Source organism: Ostrea edulis, chromosome 1, assembly GCF_947568905.1.
Source record: "Ostrea edulis chromosome 1, xbOstEdul1.1, whole genome shotgun sequence".
NCBI lineage: Eukaryota > Metazoa > Mollusca > Bivalvia > Ostreida > Ostreidae > Ostrea > Ostrea edulis.
This window is the reverse complement of record NC_079164.1, coordinates 60227320-60244925: the sequence shown is the minus strand read 5'-3', so window position 1 is coordinate 60244925 and position 17606 is coordinate 60227320. Positions and strand designations below refer to the sequence as shown.

General features: G+C 35.7%; 2 protein-coding genes across 7 annotated transcripts; one reads left to right on the top strand and one right to left on the bottom strand.

Moving 5' to 3' along the window:
* Positions 1-46: 46 nt before the first annotated feature.
* LOC125649175 (uncharacterized) lies at positions 47-13945 on the bottom strand. Of its 3 annotated transcripts, none has more exons than XM_048876464.2 (5): positions 13807-13945; positions 13221-13510; positions 4281-4430; positions 3936-4097; positions 47-2089 (listed from the first exon to the last, which is right to left on the bottom strand). In XM_048876464.2, the coding sequence occupies exons 2-5, from the start codon at positions 13486-13488 to the stop codon at positions 1698-1700; spliced, it is 972 nt and encodes a 323-aa protein (XP_048732421.2). In that variant the 5' UTR covers positions 13489-13510; positions 13807-13945; the 3' UTR covers positions 47-1697. The 3 variants fall into 3 exon arrangements, with proteins under 3 accessions (XP_048732421.2, XP_056011394.1, XP_048732412.2); XM_056155419.1 differs by having other exon boundaries at positions 3936-4094; XM_048876455.2 differs by lacking the exon at positions 13807-13945 and adding an exon at positions 13615-13749.
* Positions 13796-15248, top strand: LOC125649207 (uncharacterized). Of its 4 annotated transcripts, none has more exons than XM_048876539.2 (4): positions 13796-13918; positions 14071-14352; positions 14431-14586; positions 14678-15248. In XM_048876539.2, exons 2-4 carry the CDS (start codon positions 14100-14102, stop codon positions 14833-14835), a joined length of 567 nt encoding a protein of 188 aa, XP_048732496.1. In that variant the 5' UTR covers positions 13796-13918; positions 14071-14099; the 3' UTR covers positions 14836-15248. The 4 variants fall into 4 exon arrangements, with proteins under 4 accessions (XP_048732496.1, XP_048732506.1, XP_048732476.1 ...); XM_048876549.2 differs by having other exon boundaries at positions 13800-13938; positions 14446-14586; XM_048876519.2 differs by having other exon boundaries at positions 13800-13938.
* The last annotated feature ends 2358 nt before the right edge of the window (positions 15249-17606 follow it).

Here is a 17606-nt window from a genome sequence, read left to right as displayed (position 1 = left end):
TAACTTCTCTTGAGGAAAATGCAAACTTTGAAGAAGAAAAAACAAGTTAGAGTTCAACCACAATTTAATTACCTTTGATATGTGTCATAATACTTAAAATAAAATACACAATAGCACAAAAAAGAGTGATCAACCATATTTCAAATATCACCATATCAAGTACTGGTACATGTACCTTTACATAAAAATAGAAATTGATTGACACCTAATATTATATATAAATGATGTATATATTTGTTCAATAATATGATACGCACATAAAAGAATTACAATTTTTTTTATTTTTCCTGAAGCCTTGACACTCAGTTTTTCTTTTCCACAAGATACGAGATATTTCATTTTTCAAATTACAGTTCGGCATTCAGTACATCTATAACTTTATTTTTAAAACAGTTTTAGAATACCAATTATGGTGCTCATTAAATAACGTACTTTAAATATCTTCAGAAACAAACAATATACAGCTATAGATAGAATTGTAATTACTTGTTATTTCAAAGTGTGTATACATAGATGTAATTTAAATGAACCATGTATGTACAGTGTATATTCCAAAATGCACATTTTTGAAAAGACATGATTACAGAAAAAATATTATACATGCACATGTACTGATAGTGTGTGCACAGTCAACGAAGTGAAATTAATACATGCATATAAAAGTTCAGTAGAATATTAACAGAATAGATAGGCATGTAATACTTTATAATACTGTAGATAGAGAAGGCTCCAGTCCTTAGTTAGAAAACTTTAAATTCCAACAAATAAAACACAGTGTACATACAAAACATCACTATCAAGCAGCAGTCATCGGTAGGGCTCTAACAGTGTACACACAAAACATCACTATCAAACAACAGCAGTCATCGGTAGGGTTCTAACAGTGTACACACAAAACATCACTATCAAACAACAGCAGTCATCGGTAGGGCTCTAACAGTGTACACACAAAACATCACTATCAAACAACAGCAGTCATCGGTAGGGCTCTAACAGTGTACACACAAAACATCACTATCAAACAACAGCAGTCATCGGTAGGGCTCTAACAGTGTACACACAAAACATCACTATCAAACAACAGCAGTCATCGGTAGGGCTCTAACAGTGTACACACAAAACATCACTATCAAACAACAGCAGTCATCGGTAGGGCTCTAACAGTGTACACACAAAACATCACTATCAAACAACAGCAGTCATCGGTAGGGCTCTAACAGTGTACACACAAAACATCACTATCAAACAACAGCAGTCATCGGTAGGGCTCTAACAGTGTACACACAAAACATCACTATCAAACAACAGCAGTCATCGGTAGGGCTCTAACAGTGTACACACAAAACATCACTATCAAACAACAGCAGTCATCGGTAGGGCTCTAACAGTGTACATACAAAACATCACTATCAAACAGCAGTCATCGGTAGGGCTCTAACAGTGTACACACAAAACATCACTATCAAACAACAGCAGTCATCGGTAGGGCTCTAACAGTGTACATACAAAACATCACTATCAAACAGCAGTCATCGGTAGGGCTCTAACAGTGTACACACAAAACATCACTATCAAACAACAGCAGTCATCGGTAGGGCTCTAACAGTGTACACACAAAACATCACTATCAAACAACAGCAGTCATCGGTAGGGCTCTAACAGTGTACACACAAAACATCACTATCAAACAACAGCAGTCATCGGTAGGGCTTTATTCTGTCTTCTATGTTGTGTCGACATATAGGACACAGTTGAACAGATTCTGCACAATTTTCACAACACTTTTGATGTCTGCATGGCATGAATATGATTTCTGGCCGATTTTCCAAACAGATGCAGCAAGTATCGTCACTTGTTTCATTTCCAGGATTATTGCTGGTATTCTGTATGGGTTCAGGCCTGCCACCAAAGGCTTGCTGTGTGTGCCACACTCCACCCGAGGGATAATGTGGCTGGGACCAGGCTGGATTAAATGTGCTATCAGTCATTGGTGGGGCAGTCGGCTCAGCTCTTGGCATTGTCGCCGTATGGCTGTTAGTTATATTTTGATTTTGTCCTTCTTGGGTGTTTGAATATGGTTGCACAGATACTGAAATTAGTTTTATGATAATCTGTTAATTGGATACTCAAAGAAACATACTATGCACTATGGGAATTTGTGAAATAGTTTGTACAGGTTTACGTGATTCCCCCCCCCCCCCCCTCATGAATCCACCTTTATTGAAACATTCTACCCAAAGCTTAATCTTTACATTTGTGTTAAAAAATTCAATAAAATGATAAATTTAAATAAATACGTGCTCTGTCATAGCACATGATACACTCTACAAATGTTTATGAGTCATAAACAGACAAAATCAGATCGACCTTGGTACAACAATTGTTGATATACCATTTGAATTGTTCAATTAACTACAGTAATGACATTTCAAAACATTATTTTCATTTTATTACATGTACACGTATTTAGATAATTTCTATCACAAGGTACGAATTACTTAACAATTTTGGGTTGTACAAAGAAATACCCCGTAAAGGAGTGACAAATGATTTCCAGTTCAGCTCCTTACATTATATAAAATACGTATCACTTGACAGATGCAATTTGGCTCTTATCAAAAGATCAATGCATGTGCAGCAGTACTCCTTGAAGCACATGACTTAGATTACCTACTTCCATGGGACAAATAGAATTTCCAATTGGACAGATTATATAGACATATTTATTGCAGGGCCGGGTTTCACAAAACTTATCTTCAAGATCTGTCATAAGATAGATAGTAGGAGTATCTCAAGATCTGACTTGTGACAATCATAAGATACGGCAGACCTGTTTCACAAAACTATCTTAACTTCAAGAAATGATCTTAGGACGTTGTTATCCTCGTTACATTGTAAAATAACGCGTTTCCTTTATAATATTTTAACTGCATGGATGAATTTAAATGTTACATGTAATACTATATGAAATATTGAAGTACATGTATATAAAACTATAAATAGGAAATTGAAATATTACGATTTTAGGCATTTGTAATTAATTATATTCATAAAATTTAATACATTGTACTTCTTTTTTAAATCATTCGAACTTGCACTTTATTTTGTATTTCAAAAGTTACACTCGGTTTGTGTACTATTTGATTTCAGAAACTGTGATACAAAAATGAGGACATTGAATGATATTTTTATAGAAACACTATATCAAAGTCTGATATATATATATTTTTTATTTTCTACCCCATTCTTCTCCGACGAAAATAAAACATTTGTTTAACTAATTTCAAATATAAAGAAAAAGGACAGTAGGATTGATGCATTTGTTACAAGTTAGCAACGCCGCATTTGTTTTATTCAACAAAATAATATACTAAATACAAAAAAGGTATTCAGTAAACGAGGGCCAAAGTATGGCCAAGGGTAAAGGTTTTGCAGACAGTAGCAATGATTACCTTAACCTTTGGATGTCAAACACATAAGGGGTCATATTTAGTTCCTTAGGTTATGGGGATTCTTCATCATATCCATAGTTAAAATTATTCTTAAATCATCCAGAAACCATTTCTTAACATATGACACATGTGATCTTGCAACCTTGAACTTTGACCTTAAAACAGTATGGGGGTCATCCTCAAGTCATGGATACTCTATGTGTTAGCTTTCACTGATAAAAAAACTAAATTGAATTTTGATATCTTGGCTTTAACCTAAATTATACAAAAAGCATCATCCTTTAACTTTTAATCACTGGTACCCGTCAAGTAAAAGGCTAGCACATGTATCAGGTAAACCAATTAACGCTGTACGTGAATTGATTACTAGAGGTAGCTACATATATATTTTCATTATTTTGTTCAATTATTCATGCTAGTAAGGTGAATGCTATTAAACTACTAAAAATATCTTTTCAAGAAAATCAAAGTCAAAATTAATACTTGAATCTGAGGGCGCAAATATGTAAATAAAACCGGTGATGAGATAACCGATTCCAGCGATGATGGAAAAGGCAAACGACCAAGAAGGGAAGTAACTCTTCATCCACGATTCATACCGGTATCGACCTCCGTAAATACTGATTCCAATCAGAATACCTCCTGCTAGAAATTAAAAATATGGTTACTAACAACGGATTTCAATTAGGATATCAAAAATATCGATTTAGCTTTGCAACAACTTTTGATTGCTTTCGTTCATACAATTCATGTAGGCAATTTAAATTTCATCGTATTTTAATATGCAAAGTAGACACGGTTGTTGGTTAATGCTGTGTGCATGAGTACCTGCAATGAAATTCAGCACTGCTGCAGAGATTTGAACCCCTCTCTTTTTAACAGTCGGTGTCACACAAGTACACAGGATGGAAAATACCAAGGAAGCTATTGAAGTGAGAAGGCCAACACTTTGAAAAACCCTGGTTGCCTGAAGCCATGCTGAAATACAGAATTGTCGAGACTGTAGCCCTGCTGATCAGTTCCTACAGAAACTGACCACGGATTTTATATCGGTAGGAAGTCTTCATCCGTATTCACCCGGTCATAAAACAAGAGGCCCATTGGCCACATCCCTCACCTGGGTCACCTTGGGCCATATTTAAAGATGTTCCCTACATATTCGCATGTAAAACTTTGATCCCTCTGCCCCCCCCCCCCCCCCCCCCCCGGATGATATTTACAAACTTGAATCTGTACTACGTCAGGAAGCTTTCATGTAAATATAAACTTTTCTGGCCCAGTGGTTCTAGAAAAGATTTTTAAAGATTTTCCTTATATATTCGCATCTAAAACTTTGATCATCTATTGTGGACCCTCCCTACCTCCGGAACCATGGTTTTAAGAAACTTGAATCTGCACTATGACAGGAAGCTTTCATGTAAATATAAACTTTTCTGGCTCAGTGGTTCTTGAGAAGATTTTTAAAACGTTTCCCTATAATAACATATTCCCATCTTTGATCCTATATTGTGGCCCCACCCTACCCCGGGGGCCAATAGTTTTAATAAACTTGAATCTGCACTATGTCAGGAAGCTGTCATATAAATATAAACTTTTTGGTCATGTGGTTCCTGAGAATTAAAAATTTTTTCCCCCCAAATTTGATATATTTCTATATAAAACTTTGATCCTATGTTATGGTCCCATCCTACCCCTGGGGGCCATGATTTTAACAAACTTGAAACTATACTATGTCAGGAAGCTTTCATGATGACGATATCAATATGGTAGCTTTTTCAGATAGAGAAAAGACAGAAGTATTAAATAAATATTTTTTCTCAATATCAAATATTGATGACACAAACCACATTTTGTCCAATTCAAATAACTTGGGCAATGATAGCCTTACTGATATTTTTATTGAAGAACAAGAGGTCATAGATATAATATCCAATCTTCCTGTCCACAAGGCTATTGGGCCCGATTGTATAAGTCATAGGATGCTAAAGTCAACAACACATGTCATTTCTAAACCACTATGTATGCTTTTCAATAAATCTCTGCGCGAAAAATCTTTTCCTAACTTCTGTAAAGAGTCCCATGTTCTACTTCTTTTCAAAAAGGATGATCCTTCTTTGTCTAGTAATTATAGACCCGTGTCCCCTTTAAGCTGTGTTAGCAAAGTTATGGAAAGAATAATTTTTAAACATGTATATAATTTTTTTCATAAAAACATCTTATTCTACAAATACCAAGCTGGTTTTTACCAGGTCATTCTACAGTTTTTCAACTATTAGAAACTTATCACAGCATTGCAAAAAGCATAGACGATAGTAAATCTTGTTGCATGGTCTTCTGTGATCTATCTAAAGCTTTTGATAGAGTTTGTCACAAAGGTCTTCTATTTAAATTACAAACTTATGGGATCAAAGGTAATATTCTTGAATGGTTTTCTGATTATCTTTCTTGTCGCAGCCAAAAAATTATGTATAAAGACCATTTGTCTTCAAGTGCAAGTGTAAATGCAGGGGTACCCCAAGGTTCTGTTCTTGGACCACTATTGTTTTTAATTTATGTTAATGATGTTGCTGAAGTATGCTGTCTTTTTGTAGATTATTTGCTGATGATAACTCCATTCAATATGCATCTAAGAACTTACATGAAATTGAATTTACGTTGAATCATGATCTTCGTGTTCTAGATGAATGGTCTAAACAATGGTTGTTAAAATTTAACCCCTCTAAAACAAAAGCTGTATTTTTTACATTTAATAAGGATATTGATCCTCCTAACTTATTTTTTTTCAAAATTGTCAGTTGGAATATGTGCCAGTGCACAAACATTTAGGGTTGTTCATTTCACGTGTTTGGGTTGGTCACATTATATAAATTCAATAACAAGTAAGGCTTACAAAAATTTAGGACTTCTTAAAAAGCTAAACTTTACTTTAGGAAGAAACATTCTATTAAAAATGTACACTACTTTTATTGGACCAGCTTTAGAATATGCCTCAGTGGTTTGGGATGGTTGTAATGCATATGATAGTGATTTGTTAGAAAAAGTCCAACTATGTGCAGCGCGAATAATAACTGGCCTTCCTATATTAGCATCTAAAGATTCTTTATATTTAGAAACTGGCTTAGAGCCTCTTAGTTACCATGTTCAGAGTTCATAATAATGATGTTACTGAGTATCTACAAGAAACGATCCCAAGAAAAATAAATAAAACATCCAAGTACAATCTCCGTTATGGAGACAATTATAAAATGTCGACTTGAACTTTATAAGAAATCATTTGTACCTGATGCTTTATCAAAATGGAATTCACTTGATATAGAATCAAGACAAACTACTTCAGTTAAGCAATTTCGTAAGAGTGTTAGCTCCAAAAATATCAACAATCCCAAACCACCGGCATATTTTTCCTATGGTACTCGTTTTCTGAATATAATTCATACCAAACTTAGACACACCTGTATTTTAAATTACGATCTATATAGACGCAATATTGTTGATTCTCCGTTATGTTCTTGTGGTATGAAAGAAGACGATTATCATTTCTTCTTTATTTGCAGTAAATATTCAAATGCTAGATATAAATTAATGGATAGCTTGCTGAGGTTAAATGATCTAGTTATTATCGATGTCCACCTTCTACTTTGGGGTAATAATGCTTTATCTTCTGAGTTAAACAAGTGTATTTTTTCTTATGTTCAGTCTTTTATTCATGAAACCAAAAGATTCAATTGATGTTCAATTTATATTTTTTGTACATTAATTTTCTACAATAATATATTGTTATATTTTTAAGGAGAAGAACTCGTAAGTTATTTGAACTTGTTTCTGATCCTTTTGTATATCATGTATGTACAATAAAATATGTTCAAAACAAGCTTTCATGTAAATTCATGGCTCAGTGGTTCTTGCGAAGAAGATTTTAAAAGCTTTTCCCTATGTATTCGCATGTAAATCTTTTATCCCCTATCGTGGCCCTACCCTATCCCCAGATGCCTTGATTTTTATAAAGTTGAATCTGTACTATGTAAGAAAGCTTTCATATGAATTTCAGCTTGTCTGGCCAAGTGGTTCTGGAAATGACGATTTTTGAATAACCCAACCTATTTTTGAACAAACTTAGATGATGAATTTTGCCAAGTTTGGTTGAAATTGATCCGTTGGCTTTGGAGACGAAGTCGAAAATGTGAAACGCTTACAGACGGACAGACAGTCGGACAGGCAACAGGTGATCAGAAAATATCACTTTTGAAAGTTTTCAGCTCATTGATTGATTGAATATTGTTTAACTCGGGAATATTTCACTCATATGGAGACGTCACCACTGCCGGTGAAGGGCTACAAAATTTAGGCCTATGCTCGGCGCTTATGGTCATTGAGCAGGGAGGGATCTTTATTGTATCACACCTGCTGTGACACGGGACCTCAATTTTTGCGGTCTCATACAAAGGACCGCACCATTTAGTAGCCTCTTACGACAACCAAGGTGGTACTGAGGATCTATTCTAACCCGGATCCCCACGGGAATGTTTTTCAGCTCACGTGAGCTAAACAGTAGTGTAGTATTTCAAAATTAGTTGATACATTTTTGTATTCACTGAATACATCGATGGACGGAAATACGTATTTTAACTGTATAACACTGGAGGCATAAGAAAACGGTATAGCACTGGAAGCATAAGAAAACTGTATGACACTGGAGGCATAAGAAAACTGTATAACACTGGAAGCATAAAAAACTGTATAACACTGGAGGCATAAGAAAACGGTATAACACTGGAAGCATAAGAAAACTGTATGACACTGGAGGTATAAGAAAACTGTATAACAATGGAGGCATAAAAAAACCTGTATGACACTGGAGGCATAAGAAAACTGTATAGTACTGGAGGCATAAGAAGATTGTATAACACTGAAAACATAAGAAAACTGTATAACACTGGAGGTATAAGAAAACTGTATCACACTGGAAGCATAAGAAAACTGTATAACACTGGAAGCATAAGAAAACTGTATAACACTGGAGGCATAAGAAAACTGTATAACACTGGAATCATAAGAAAACTGTATAACACTGGAGGCATAAGAAAACTGTATAACACTGGAGGCATAAGAAAACTATCTAAAACTGGATGCATAAGAAAATATAACACTAGAAGCATAAGAAGATTGTATAACACTGGAAGCATAAGAACACTGTATAACACTGGAGGCATAATAAAAACTGTATAACACTGGAGGTATAATAAAAACTGTATAACACTGGAGGTATAAGAAAGCTATATAACACTGGAAGCATAAGAAAACGGTATAGCACTGGAGGCATAAGAAAGGTATATAAAACTGGATGCATAAGAAAACTGTATGACACTGGAGGCATTAGAAGACTGTATAATACTGTAGACACAAGAAAAATGTAGGATTAGTACTGTCATAGTATTTCAAAATAATTTTACAGATATATCATTCTAAATCTAGAAGCGATATTTGAATCAAATAGCACTTTTGAAAGAAGTAACATATTGAGTGAATTTGACCGATGATAATTATTTCTAGTCTTCTCTTGAAGTCTCGCTGAGACTAAACAAAACTGTAAGAGCAGCAACATTTTGATATGAATCGGCAGATTAATAAAAGCAAAGAACTTTGTGCGTATCTAGATTAAGTAGTTTTTAATTTAAATTTACAAAGTTTTTCAAGATAGAAAAGTAAATAAGCGTGTCGATTAACAGAGTGACTATAATTCTTGCGCACGTTGCACCTTGAGAAAAAACGAGTGTAAACAAAGTAACACTATGCATTTATTGCATGATAGTGAGGGAGATATGAAGATTTATTCACCCAAACAACACCCTCGGGCAATATAATTTTTCTTGGGTGAATATATTTTCATTTCTTTCTCACTATCATGCAATAAGTTGTTTAATATACCGAAACAAAGTAAGACTACAGATATGCATTCGAAATTAACGTCTGCTCATTTATACATTGTATATAACTCAGTTATTATTAGTTGCAGGCTACTGACAAACAAGTTGATGTTGCAGGGATTTCAAGAGTCTCATGTCGAAAATGTTATGGTCCTTAACATGATATAGTTTGCCAATACAACCTGCCATTGGGTGAAATGCTGACTGGTGTGTTTCATACCAACTGTTGGACTGTTCTTTACACACTGATTTTGACTACGGATTACTCCTTTTACCTTATCAAGATGTAGAGCTCATGGCGGATGTGACCGGCCGATGGGGGTGCTTGCTACTCCTAGGCACCTGGTACCATCTCTGGTGTGTCCAGGGGTCTGTGTTTGCTCAATTCTTAATTTTATATTCCTTATGGGAGTTAGAGATTGTTATCTTCACATTCTCATGATATATAACTCAGACGGTAACACTGCGCTGTCAACGTATTAGAGGGTACAGGCAATGAAAGAAACTGATTTGATAACTATTTTTGTTTTTCTAATCTCCTTGAATGCTGATTATATACATGGTCTTTGTATAAAATCAAATCAGGTGATTTAACTCTGTATCAGAAACCCGCGTCTATGTGCATTATCTAAAGTACAGCATATTACTAAAGGCCCCAAATTCATAGAACCCAGGTCTTTCACTTGGCTACAAAACTTCATCTCCATTATGAATTCTGTCGAAGATTATTCAATATGATAGGCTAAATATGAAAAAGAACTTGATACCTTGTCAGAATAGATAAAAAAAAATATATGCGAGGAATATTAGACACATCAAAAGAAAAGTACATACCATCTAACCTTCTGTGTTTAGTACACAAGAAGTGATAAAAGAATTACACTTCGTTATCTCGATAGCGATGGGGCCGAGTAAAAACTTCGAGATATCTGAGAATTCGAGATTTGTTTTAGTTACAGCTAACAAAGCTTGTAACAACATTGTCTTTGTGAGTCTCATTATCACAACTGTACTTTAAACGAATTCAGCAGTGATTCCACACATGGTAATCCTATACTCCAACTTTCCTTACAAAACATGAAATTCTTCAAAATCATGCTTCAGTTTTAAACACATTTAATATCCCAGTTCATGAGACGAATTAAAATGAGTTAAAGTACATATAATGGATTGCTAAACTTCACAAATACCCTTACAAACACAGATAAATTGCTGGATCCAGTAAATGTTCTACCAAGCCCCAATCGTTGCTCCTCATGAAAATATTAACAGCTGTGAAGAGAAACTTTAAACGTCTTGTGCCATAACATATGCCAGAAGTTGTGGAAATAAAAATCAATATGGATTATAAAAAATTCGAAAGAAGTTCTAGTAAATCAGAAACCACAAATCGTTTCTCAAATCAACAACAGCAAAACGTATAACTTTTCAACACTTTACACGACCATTTTTCACGATAAATTTAAGACTAGGCTTTTTGACATCATAGACAGTTGCTTCCTAAAGGAAATATTCATATGTAGTGATTAGTCATTCAAAGAATTAAGGTAGCTCATTACACAAAATTTTTATTTAATGTCTCGTTAAAACAACTCTTATGAAGTATGATTTCACCATCGAAAGTGTGATACAAATTCTCACGTATTTTATATATATATATATTTTTTGATGATTTATCCCGGAATGATAAAACGGTGCTTTGTTTGCAAATAAGATACTCTAGAGTCAAATAGCAAGAAATTACGCCACTGGGGCAGTAAATTCAGGACGGTGTTGAATGACCAATTGCCTTTGCCTGCAGAGTTCTTTCCAAAGCAAAAAGAAAATATGCAAAAAAAGTTACTGACAGTTGTGCATACGTTAGAAATTTCCTGCATGGTGACAGTTCACCGTACTATCAAAACGAACGACACTACTTTGAGATTGTTGCCGAATTTTTAAAATCCAGAGGGACAACATGCTCGGTGGATGATGTTCTATCCATATACCGGTATGACCTCACAATTGAGCATCGACCAGGTAGATTACATAGGAATGCTGATGGTCTGCGCAGACTACCTTGTAAACAGTGTAAAGCTGGGATGGGTTAGTTGGTTGTATGTTGTTTAACGTCCCACTGGAGAATATTTCACACATATGGAGAAGTCACCATTGTCGGTGAAGAGCTGCAAAATTTAGGCCTATGCTCGGCACTTACGACCTTTGAGTAGGGAGGGATCTTTATCGTGCCACACCTGCTGTGAAACGGGGCCACCGTTTTTTGCTGTCTCATCCAAAGGACAGCCCCATTTAGTCGCCTCTTACGACAAGAAAGGGGTACTGAGAACGTATTCTAACCCGGATCCCCACGGGACAACTTATCAGAATGATTTTGTAAGTGTCCTTACAGTTGAGACATAAGACGACTGACTTTGAGAAAATCTTTGACGTGTCTCGAAGATGAAGATAAGGAAATGAAAAAGGTCAAAGATTGGCTCTCACAGAATAAACCTTAAAATAAAATTTCAGCAAAATCTGTTCCTGTGAAATCCTTATGTGCTCAATTCTTGACAATGGTATGCCGTACAGAAAATGGACATATCTGGTGACAAGAAAGACACACTACAAGCAATTATTTCAAATAGTAAGATAAGAACCATTCCAAAGTATCACCAAGATTTAAGAACAGCAGGTCACCTTGGCATCCACAAACTCTTGACAGAATTTGTCAGTCATATTGGCTCGGGTCCCCTAGAGATGCACATTCCCATGTAGCAGGATGTGATGTATGCTGAAAGAGGACAGTTGCAGTCCTCAATTGTCTCATACTGATCGCCCAAGTAGATATCGTAAGTCTCCAACTTTGTTGCAGGATTATGAGACTGATATAGGTATTATAGCAGATGATTCAAATAAATCTTCAAGTATACATAACTTCTGCTAGATTATTTATTTTTCTGCATTATTCCAGATGCTTAACACAAAGATAGTACCACTAATTGAATATCGCAGCTCTCCTATGTGTTCAGTCAGCAGGGACAAATGAAGAAGACAACGTGCACATTCTGGCATGTGCTACAGAGAATATTTCAGTGCCCCGACTATGATTCTAACAACAATAGGGAGATAAATGTAAAGATACATATTAAAGGATACCACCCTGGTCTGAAGCCGAAGGGGAACTCCTTCAAACTGGGATGGAAAGATGAAAGCAAGACAGAGAGTGATTTTACAACAGAAGAGAGAAAGGAAGAAGACTGTTTGGTCCAAGCCTCTGTTGATCTAGCAAGTAATGTCTCCGAATTTTCCATGATTTAGAAAAAGAGGAGGCAAATGACCGAAAGGAACAAAGTCTGGAGAAGAGGGAAGACAGTTTGTTGGAGGGACGGCTTGTCCAAAAGACGACCAAGCGCTCTGTATCCTTCGTATCATCATAAACACCGGTAGTGTATATTACATTTCCCCTGAATATTTGTAAACATTTTCCGTATTCATTCATTTATAGATTTGTAAGAATAGAAGCAATAATTGAAACACATTGCATATCTTTGGTTGATTTCTTTGTCTACATGCGGGACGAATGACATCAAAGATATGGATAGTTCACACGACTTACATGTACCACTATAAATACAGCGCAAAACAAATTTACAGGGTTATTGGATATAGTTGTTGTAGATTTTGTATATTTAAATGATAAAACTTCCCGGATGAAATGTACCACGCGGTGGTTTTCCGAATTCCACGACAACACGATGTATAAAATAGTATGTTGATCGCGTCAACGACAAAATTACGTATACAAAGAAACACAATGACACCACCCACACACATGATTTCACTGCATATCATAGTTGATGCTTACCAGGTATGCTACGGCCTTGAAGGTCTAAAAAGTTGTGCACTGTTTCACAACATGTGTAATCCGGAGTAGTTATTAACGTGCTGCAGTAATTCCACAGTCCTTGGCTAGCCTCAACTGACCCTTCTGATATTTCTGCCCACGCGTTACTGCCGTAGGACAAAGCATGTAGGAAGCAAGCGATAAAGATGATGACGAAACACGCTCTACATCCTCCAGGGGAAGCACAGAAAGTATCTACAGAGTCTACAAGTTTCTCCGTCACCGTCATTATTCACTGTCATCTCCACCAACTACCAAGTAAAAAGCATTCATATACCGTTAACGGAACAAATTAATTATCAATATGGGATCGGTAGCATGATTCCACAAACCCGACTTGTTACAAATATAATACCTCAACATAATTTTATTGTCTTGTCAGTATATAGGAGTCCTTTCTATATACATTCAGGATTTAAAACCCTCGGTACCCGTGAAATCTACAGACGTTGATTATTCGAGCAAACCAGTGCGCTGATAAGTAACAAAATGAAATACGTCGTATCATTTATCAAAATTGGTACCGTATAAGTTTTACATTACTTACCTGTCAAAGTGCCAGGCATATCCATGAAGTGGACAAGTTTAACATAACGTCACGGAGAGTGTTCGGCTATGTTTGGATATGTAGTTTAATTATCCCTATTCCGAGAAATACGGTATTCCACTTCCTTGTCGGGTAGCTCATCGATCTACATGCATCAATTGACTGCTCTAGCGTTTCGGAGATTTAAATACCCAATAATCAATCGATACCCCGACACCAGTAAACAGAAAATCCTTACTGATTATTTTTAACGTTTCATTGTAGAAACATGTCCTGATGTAAAACAGAGAAAGATGACAGCAAAGGATTATATCAAAGACAAAATCAGAGCAGTAGGGGACGCCCCTAAAGGACTTACTTGGTCCTTCTGCTTTCTTGTGGTTATTTTGATTTTTTTCTTGACCGGGTTTTGTTCCGACTCCTGGTTAGAATCGTCAATCGTTTTAAGTGGATATGATTACAGTTCTCAGGGTCTGTGGAAGTTTTGCTATGGAACACTTGGTGCAACCTGTTGTGGCTATATCAATGATGTTATGTATATTGAACGTAAGTATTGATTTGTTCATTTTTCAATTCTCATTATCTGTTGAATCATATGTGTTAAATTCTTGACAAATTTTTAAGTCATTATGGTTCTAGCTTTCCTCCACGCTACTCGAGCCTTCCTTGTCATGAGCTTGATACCACAAGGTATTTGCCTATTGGGAATATGTAATGGAATATTTAGTAGAAGTTATTCCTTCACCACATCCCTCGTCGGAATCAATGCTGCCATTGCAGGTACATCTTATACGTATCTAGAGGTGGTTTGACCGTCACTGTCGATTTTTGAGAGGAAATTTTACTTGCAAGCGTCCAATGTTTCTTTCAGCTTTCCTCATCACGCTTGCTATCATCATATATGGTGCAGCTTCCCAAGACGAGGAGTCCACGAGTCTCTACAGTCTGTCCTGGTCCTACGCTCTCTGTGTGATCAGTGGACTGGCCTACATGCCTTTCTGTTGCTTTATTTGTTTGACAGGTGATTAGGCATGTACCTTTCTGTTGTTATATTTGTTGCTGACACATGAGAAACAATATGATATTCACCTATCAATGAAGTATGTGGTTACTGATGTGGTTTCTACAAACAGTGAATGTACTTTATCAAATGAGACGATTTTTCCTTTTCTAATTTGCCCTTTTCATACATGTACACACGAATGAATGTCTATAATCGTTGTATATACCCAAAGTGTTTTGGAATTCGCCGGGCTTTCATACCACTATTTTTTTTTTTACGTAGGTATTAGAATTCATATTACAATTGCACAGGAAATAACCAGATGTACATCCGTCCTTTTTAAAATTCAGCACACAGTGTTCATTTTGCTATTATTGTTGATTATCTCATTGAATTTACACCTAATAAGAACAAGGTGATAAATGACTACTGTGCACTACTTCACGTGTTTTTGTATGTAAATTATATATGATATTTGCAGCCAGTAACGTTGAAAACTTCTTACGAATTCTGCAGGCATGTTCACGAAACTTTCCTAAGATGTGTCTTAAGATATGTCCTAAGATATAACTTAGAAAAAAAGGTTAGGAACACCCTAAGATCAACTTAGGACACGTCTTAGGATGCTTCTCGACGATATCTTAGGAACATCTTAAGTTAGGACGTCCTATAACTACTTAGGAACATTCTTATTCCTTTACATCTATTCATACACATGATATTCGTGACATCCGGGTAAACAATTACAATCTAGACACATACAACTAGAGAAAAGACGGACATTATTTATATGAATATTTTTAATTCAGATACATGTACCCATCGTCGGAAACCCACGGCTGATTACGCTTCGTTCCTCTCTCCATCACCCGTTCCTAGTATTTTAGGTTTGGATGCTAATAAGTCAATTTGATTACATAATTGCATCGCACACATACATGTTTCTTGTGTACAGTGCGCATAATAATGATAATCAATAATAATATTTAAACACAACTACCCTCGATATCTTCAAATCCCCAACCCCCAATTCATTTTAGATCATAATCAAACATTGTTCTATTTTAATCTAACCCTCAAGTATATATTTTGTCAACACCATTATGCTCCAAATCATAATGAAGAGTCTACAATGAGTTTCCTGTATCAGAAATTTAAAATTTTCTTTTATATTCAAATTTAAATGACAATTGACCATTTTCATTTTCCTTGGTATTTTCTCACACTCAGGACACCAAAGAGAAATTCGCCCTATTTTCCATGTATATATATATATAGGCCGAAACTTAACCGGCCGTTTGTACACAATAAACTACCGGTAGCGTCTTTTGACGTAGCTTCTAAGTCAATATATAAATTTACAACCCGCAACTTACGATTTGTGAGGGTCTTTTCTACCGTTTTCAACAATTTCGATATATTCCAATTTCTCGATTCACATTTGTGCTCCATGTTTGATGTACTGAAGTTTCTACTTCCGATTGTCAAGTTATTTGCATTTAATTCTTTGTCAGAGTGGCTCGAGTAACTACATTTTCGCGCAGATTGTCAATGTTTAGGCTTTTCAGTAAATCCACCTACGAGATCTCGCGATAACAAGCATGGCGGAGCAGACGAAGAATTTTGCATGCTGTACATGATGTTTAATGAAAAACACCTTTATTAAACATGCCCAAGCACAAAGTTGGTACTCCTTTTCGTATAAACAACATTTGGGACTATTCATAAAATTATTTTGCACCATTACGAAAATCCTATGAAATTGTAGCCCTATCCCGAAAACGTCAGAATAAAAAAATCGGATAGGACTACATTATTGCAGCTACTTTTTATTATCCTCGATATACTCTTATTTCTGCAGTTAATGGTATTCGGAAACCTTGTCTCGGGTTCTTTCGTTCAAAAGATAGTGGGCAGAAATATATATCAACATCACACCTTCAGTTCGTTATATAGATGTTGAGATTAAAACGATGCAATTGAACGGCGTAAAAATATTACGCACCAAATAGTGTTGCATTTGATCCAAGAATCATCAATATATTTAGAATGACCGTTCTTTTTAGTTGGTAATTGCTCTTTCGATAGGATTTCTCAGCGAAGTGCAGATTTTTTCAAAATGTCTCCGGCTAAACTGCACACCTTGTTCATCTCTTATGATCGATGATCAATGTGCTGCAGCAGCAATGTATGTGTGTGTGAATAGATTCTATTGAAAGTCATAAATTATACAGAATGGATAGTTAATGTTCCGACATCGATGACATCCCGTTAGTATTTAATATTCCGCCATACATATTTGAACCTGCCGCTGAGCCAAATCTTAAAGAAATTCCCTCAGCATTAGCCTAATACTACATCAACAGGGGATGCTTACTCCTCCTAGGCACCTGATCCCGCCTCTGGTGTGTCCAGGGGTCCGTGTTTGCCCAACTATCTATTTTGTATTGCTTGTAGGAGTTATGAGATTGATCACTGTTCGTTATCTTCATCTTGTATTATATATATATATATTGTTAATTCCAATTACAGGGTTTTTACCACGATTTTTAATGTAATTAAAATCAGAATGGGTAACCATAATAAAGCACGTTTCTGCTATTATATTGTTTCATTACTCCCAATAATTGATACAAACATGTATTTTATCTGCATATATTCAAAGCTTCCGCTTCTCAAATCGACACTAATGAGCTATCTAGTCACGTGATATGTCATGACGTCATACGTGTCAATGTGCTGCAGCAGCTATGTATGTGTGTGTGAATAGATTCTATTGAAAGTCATAAATTATACA

Excerpts from the sequence above, each read along its gene's own strand:
- LOC125649175 (XM_048876464.2), bottom strand. The coding sequence starts at position 13,488 with ATGACGGTGACGGAGAAACTTGTAGACTCTGTAGATACTTTCTGTGCT. Across the intron at positions 4,431-13,220 it reads TCAAGGCCGTAGCATACCTG|CATGGCTTCAGGCAACCAGG; the intron begins GTAAGCATCAAC and ends TCTGTATTTCAG. Across the intron at positions 4,098-4,280 it reads AGTGCTGAATTTCATTGCAG|CAGGAGGTATTCTGATTGGA; the intron begins GTACTCATGCAC and ends TTTAATTTCTAG.
- LOC125649207 (XM_048876539.2), top strand. The coding sequence starts at position 14,100 with ATGACAGCAAAGGATTATATCAAAGACAAAATCAGAGCAGTAGGGGAC. Across the intron at positions 14,353-14,430 it reads TGATGTTATGTATATTGAAC|TCATTATGGTTCTAGCTTTC; the intron begins GTAAGTATTGAT and ends CAAATTTTTAAG. Across the intron at positions 14,587-14,677 it reads AATCAATGCTGCCATTGCAG|CTTTCCTCATCACGCTTGCT; the intron begins GTACATCTTATA and ends TGTTTCTTTCAG.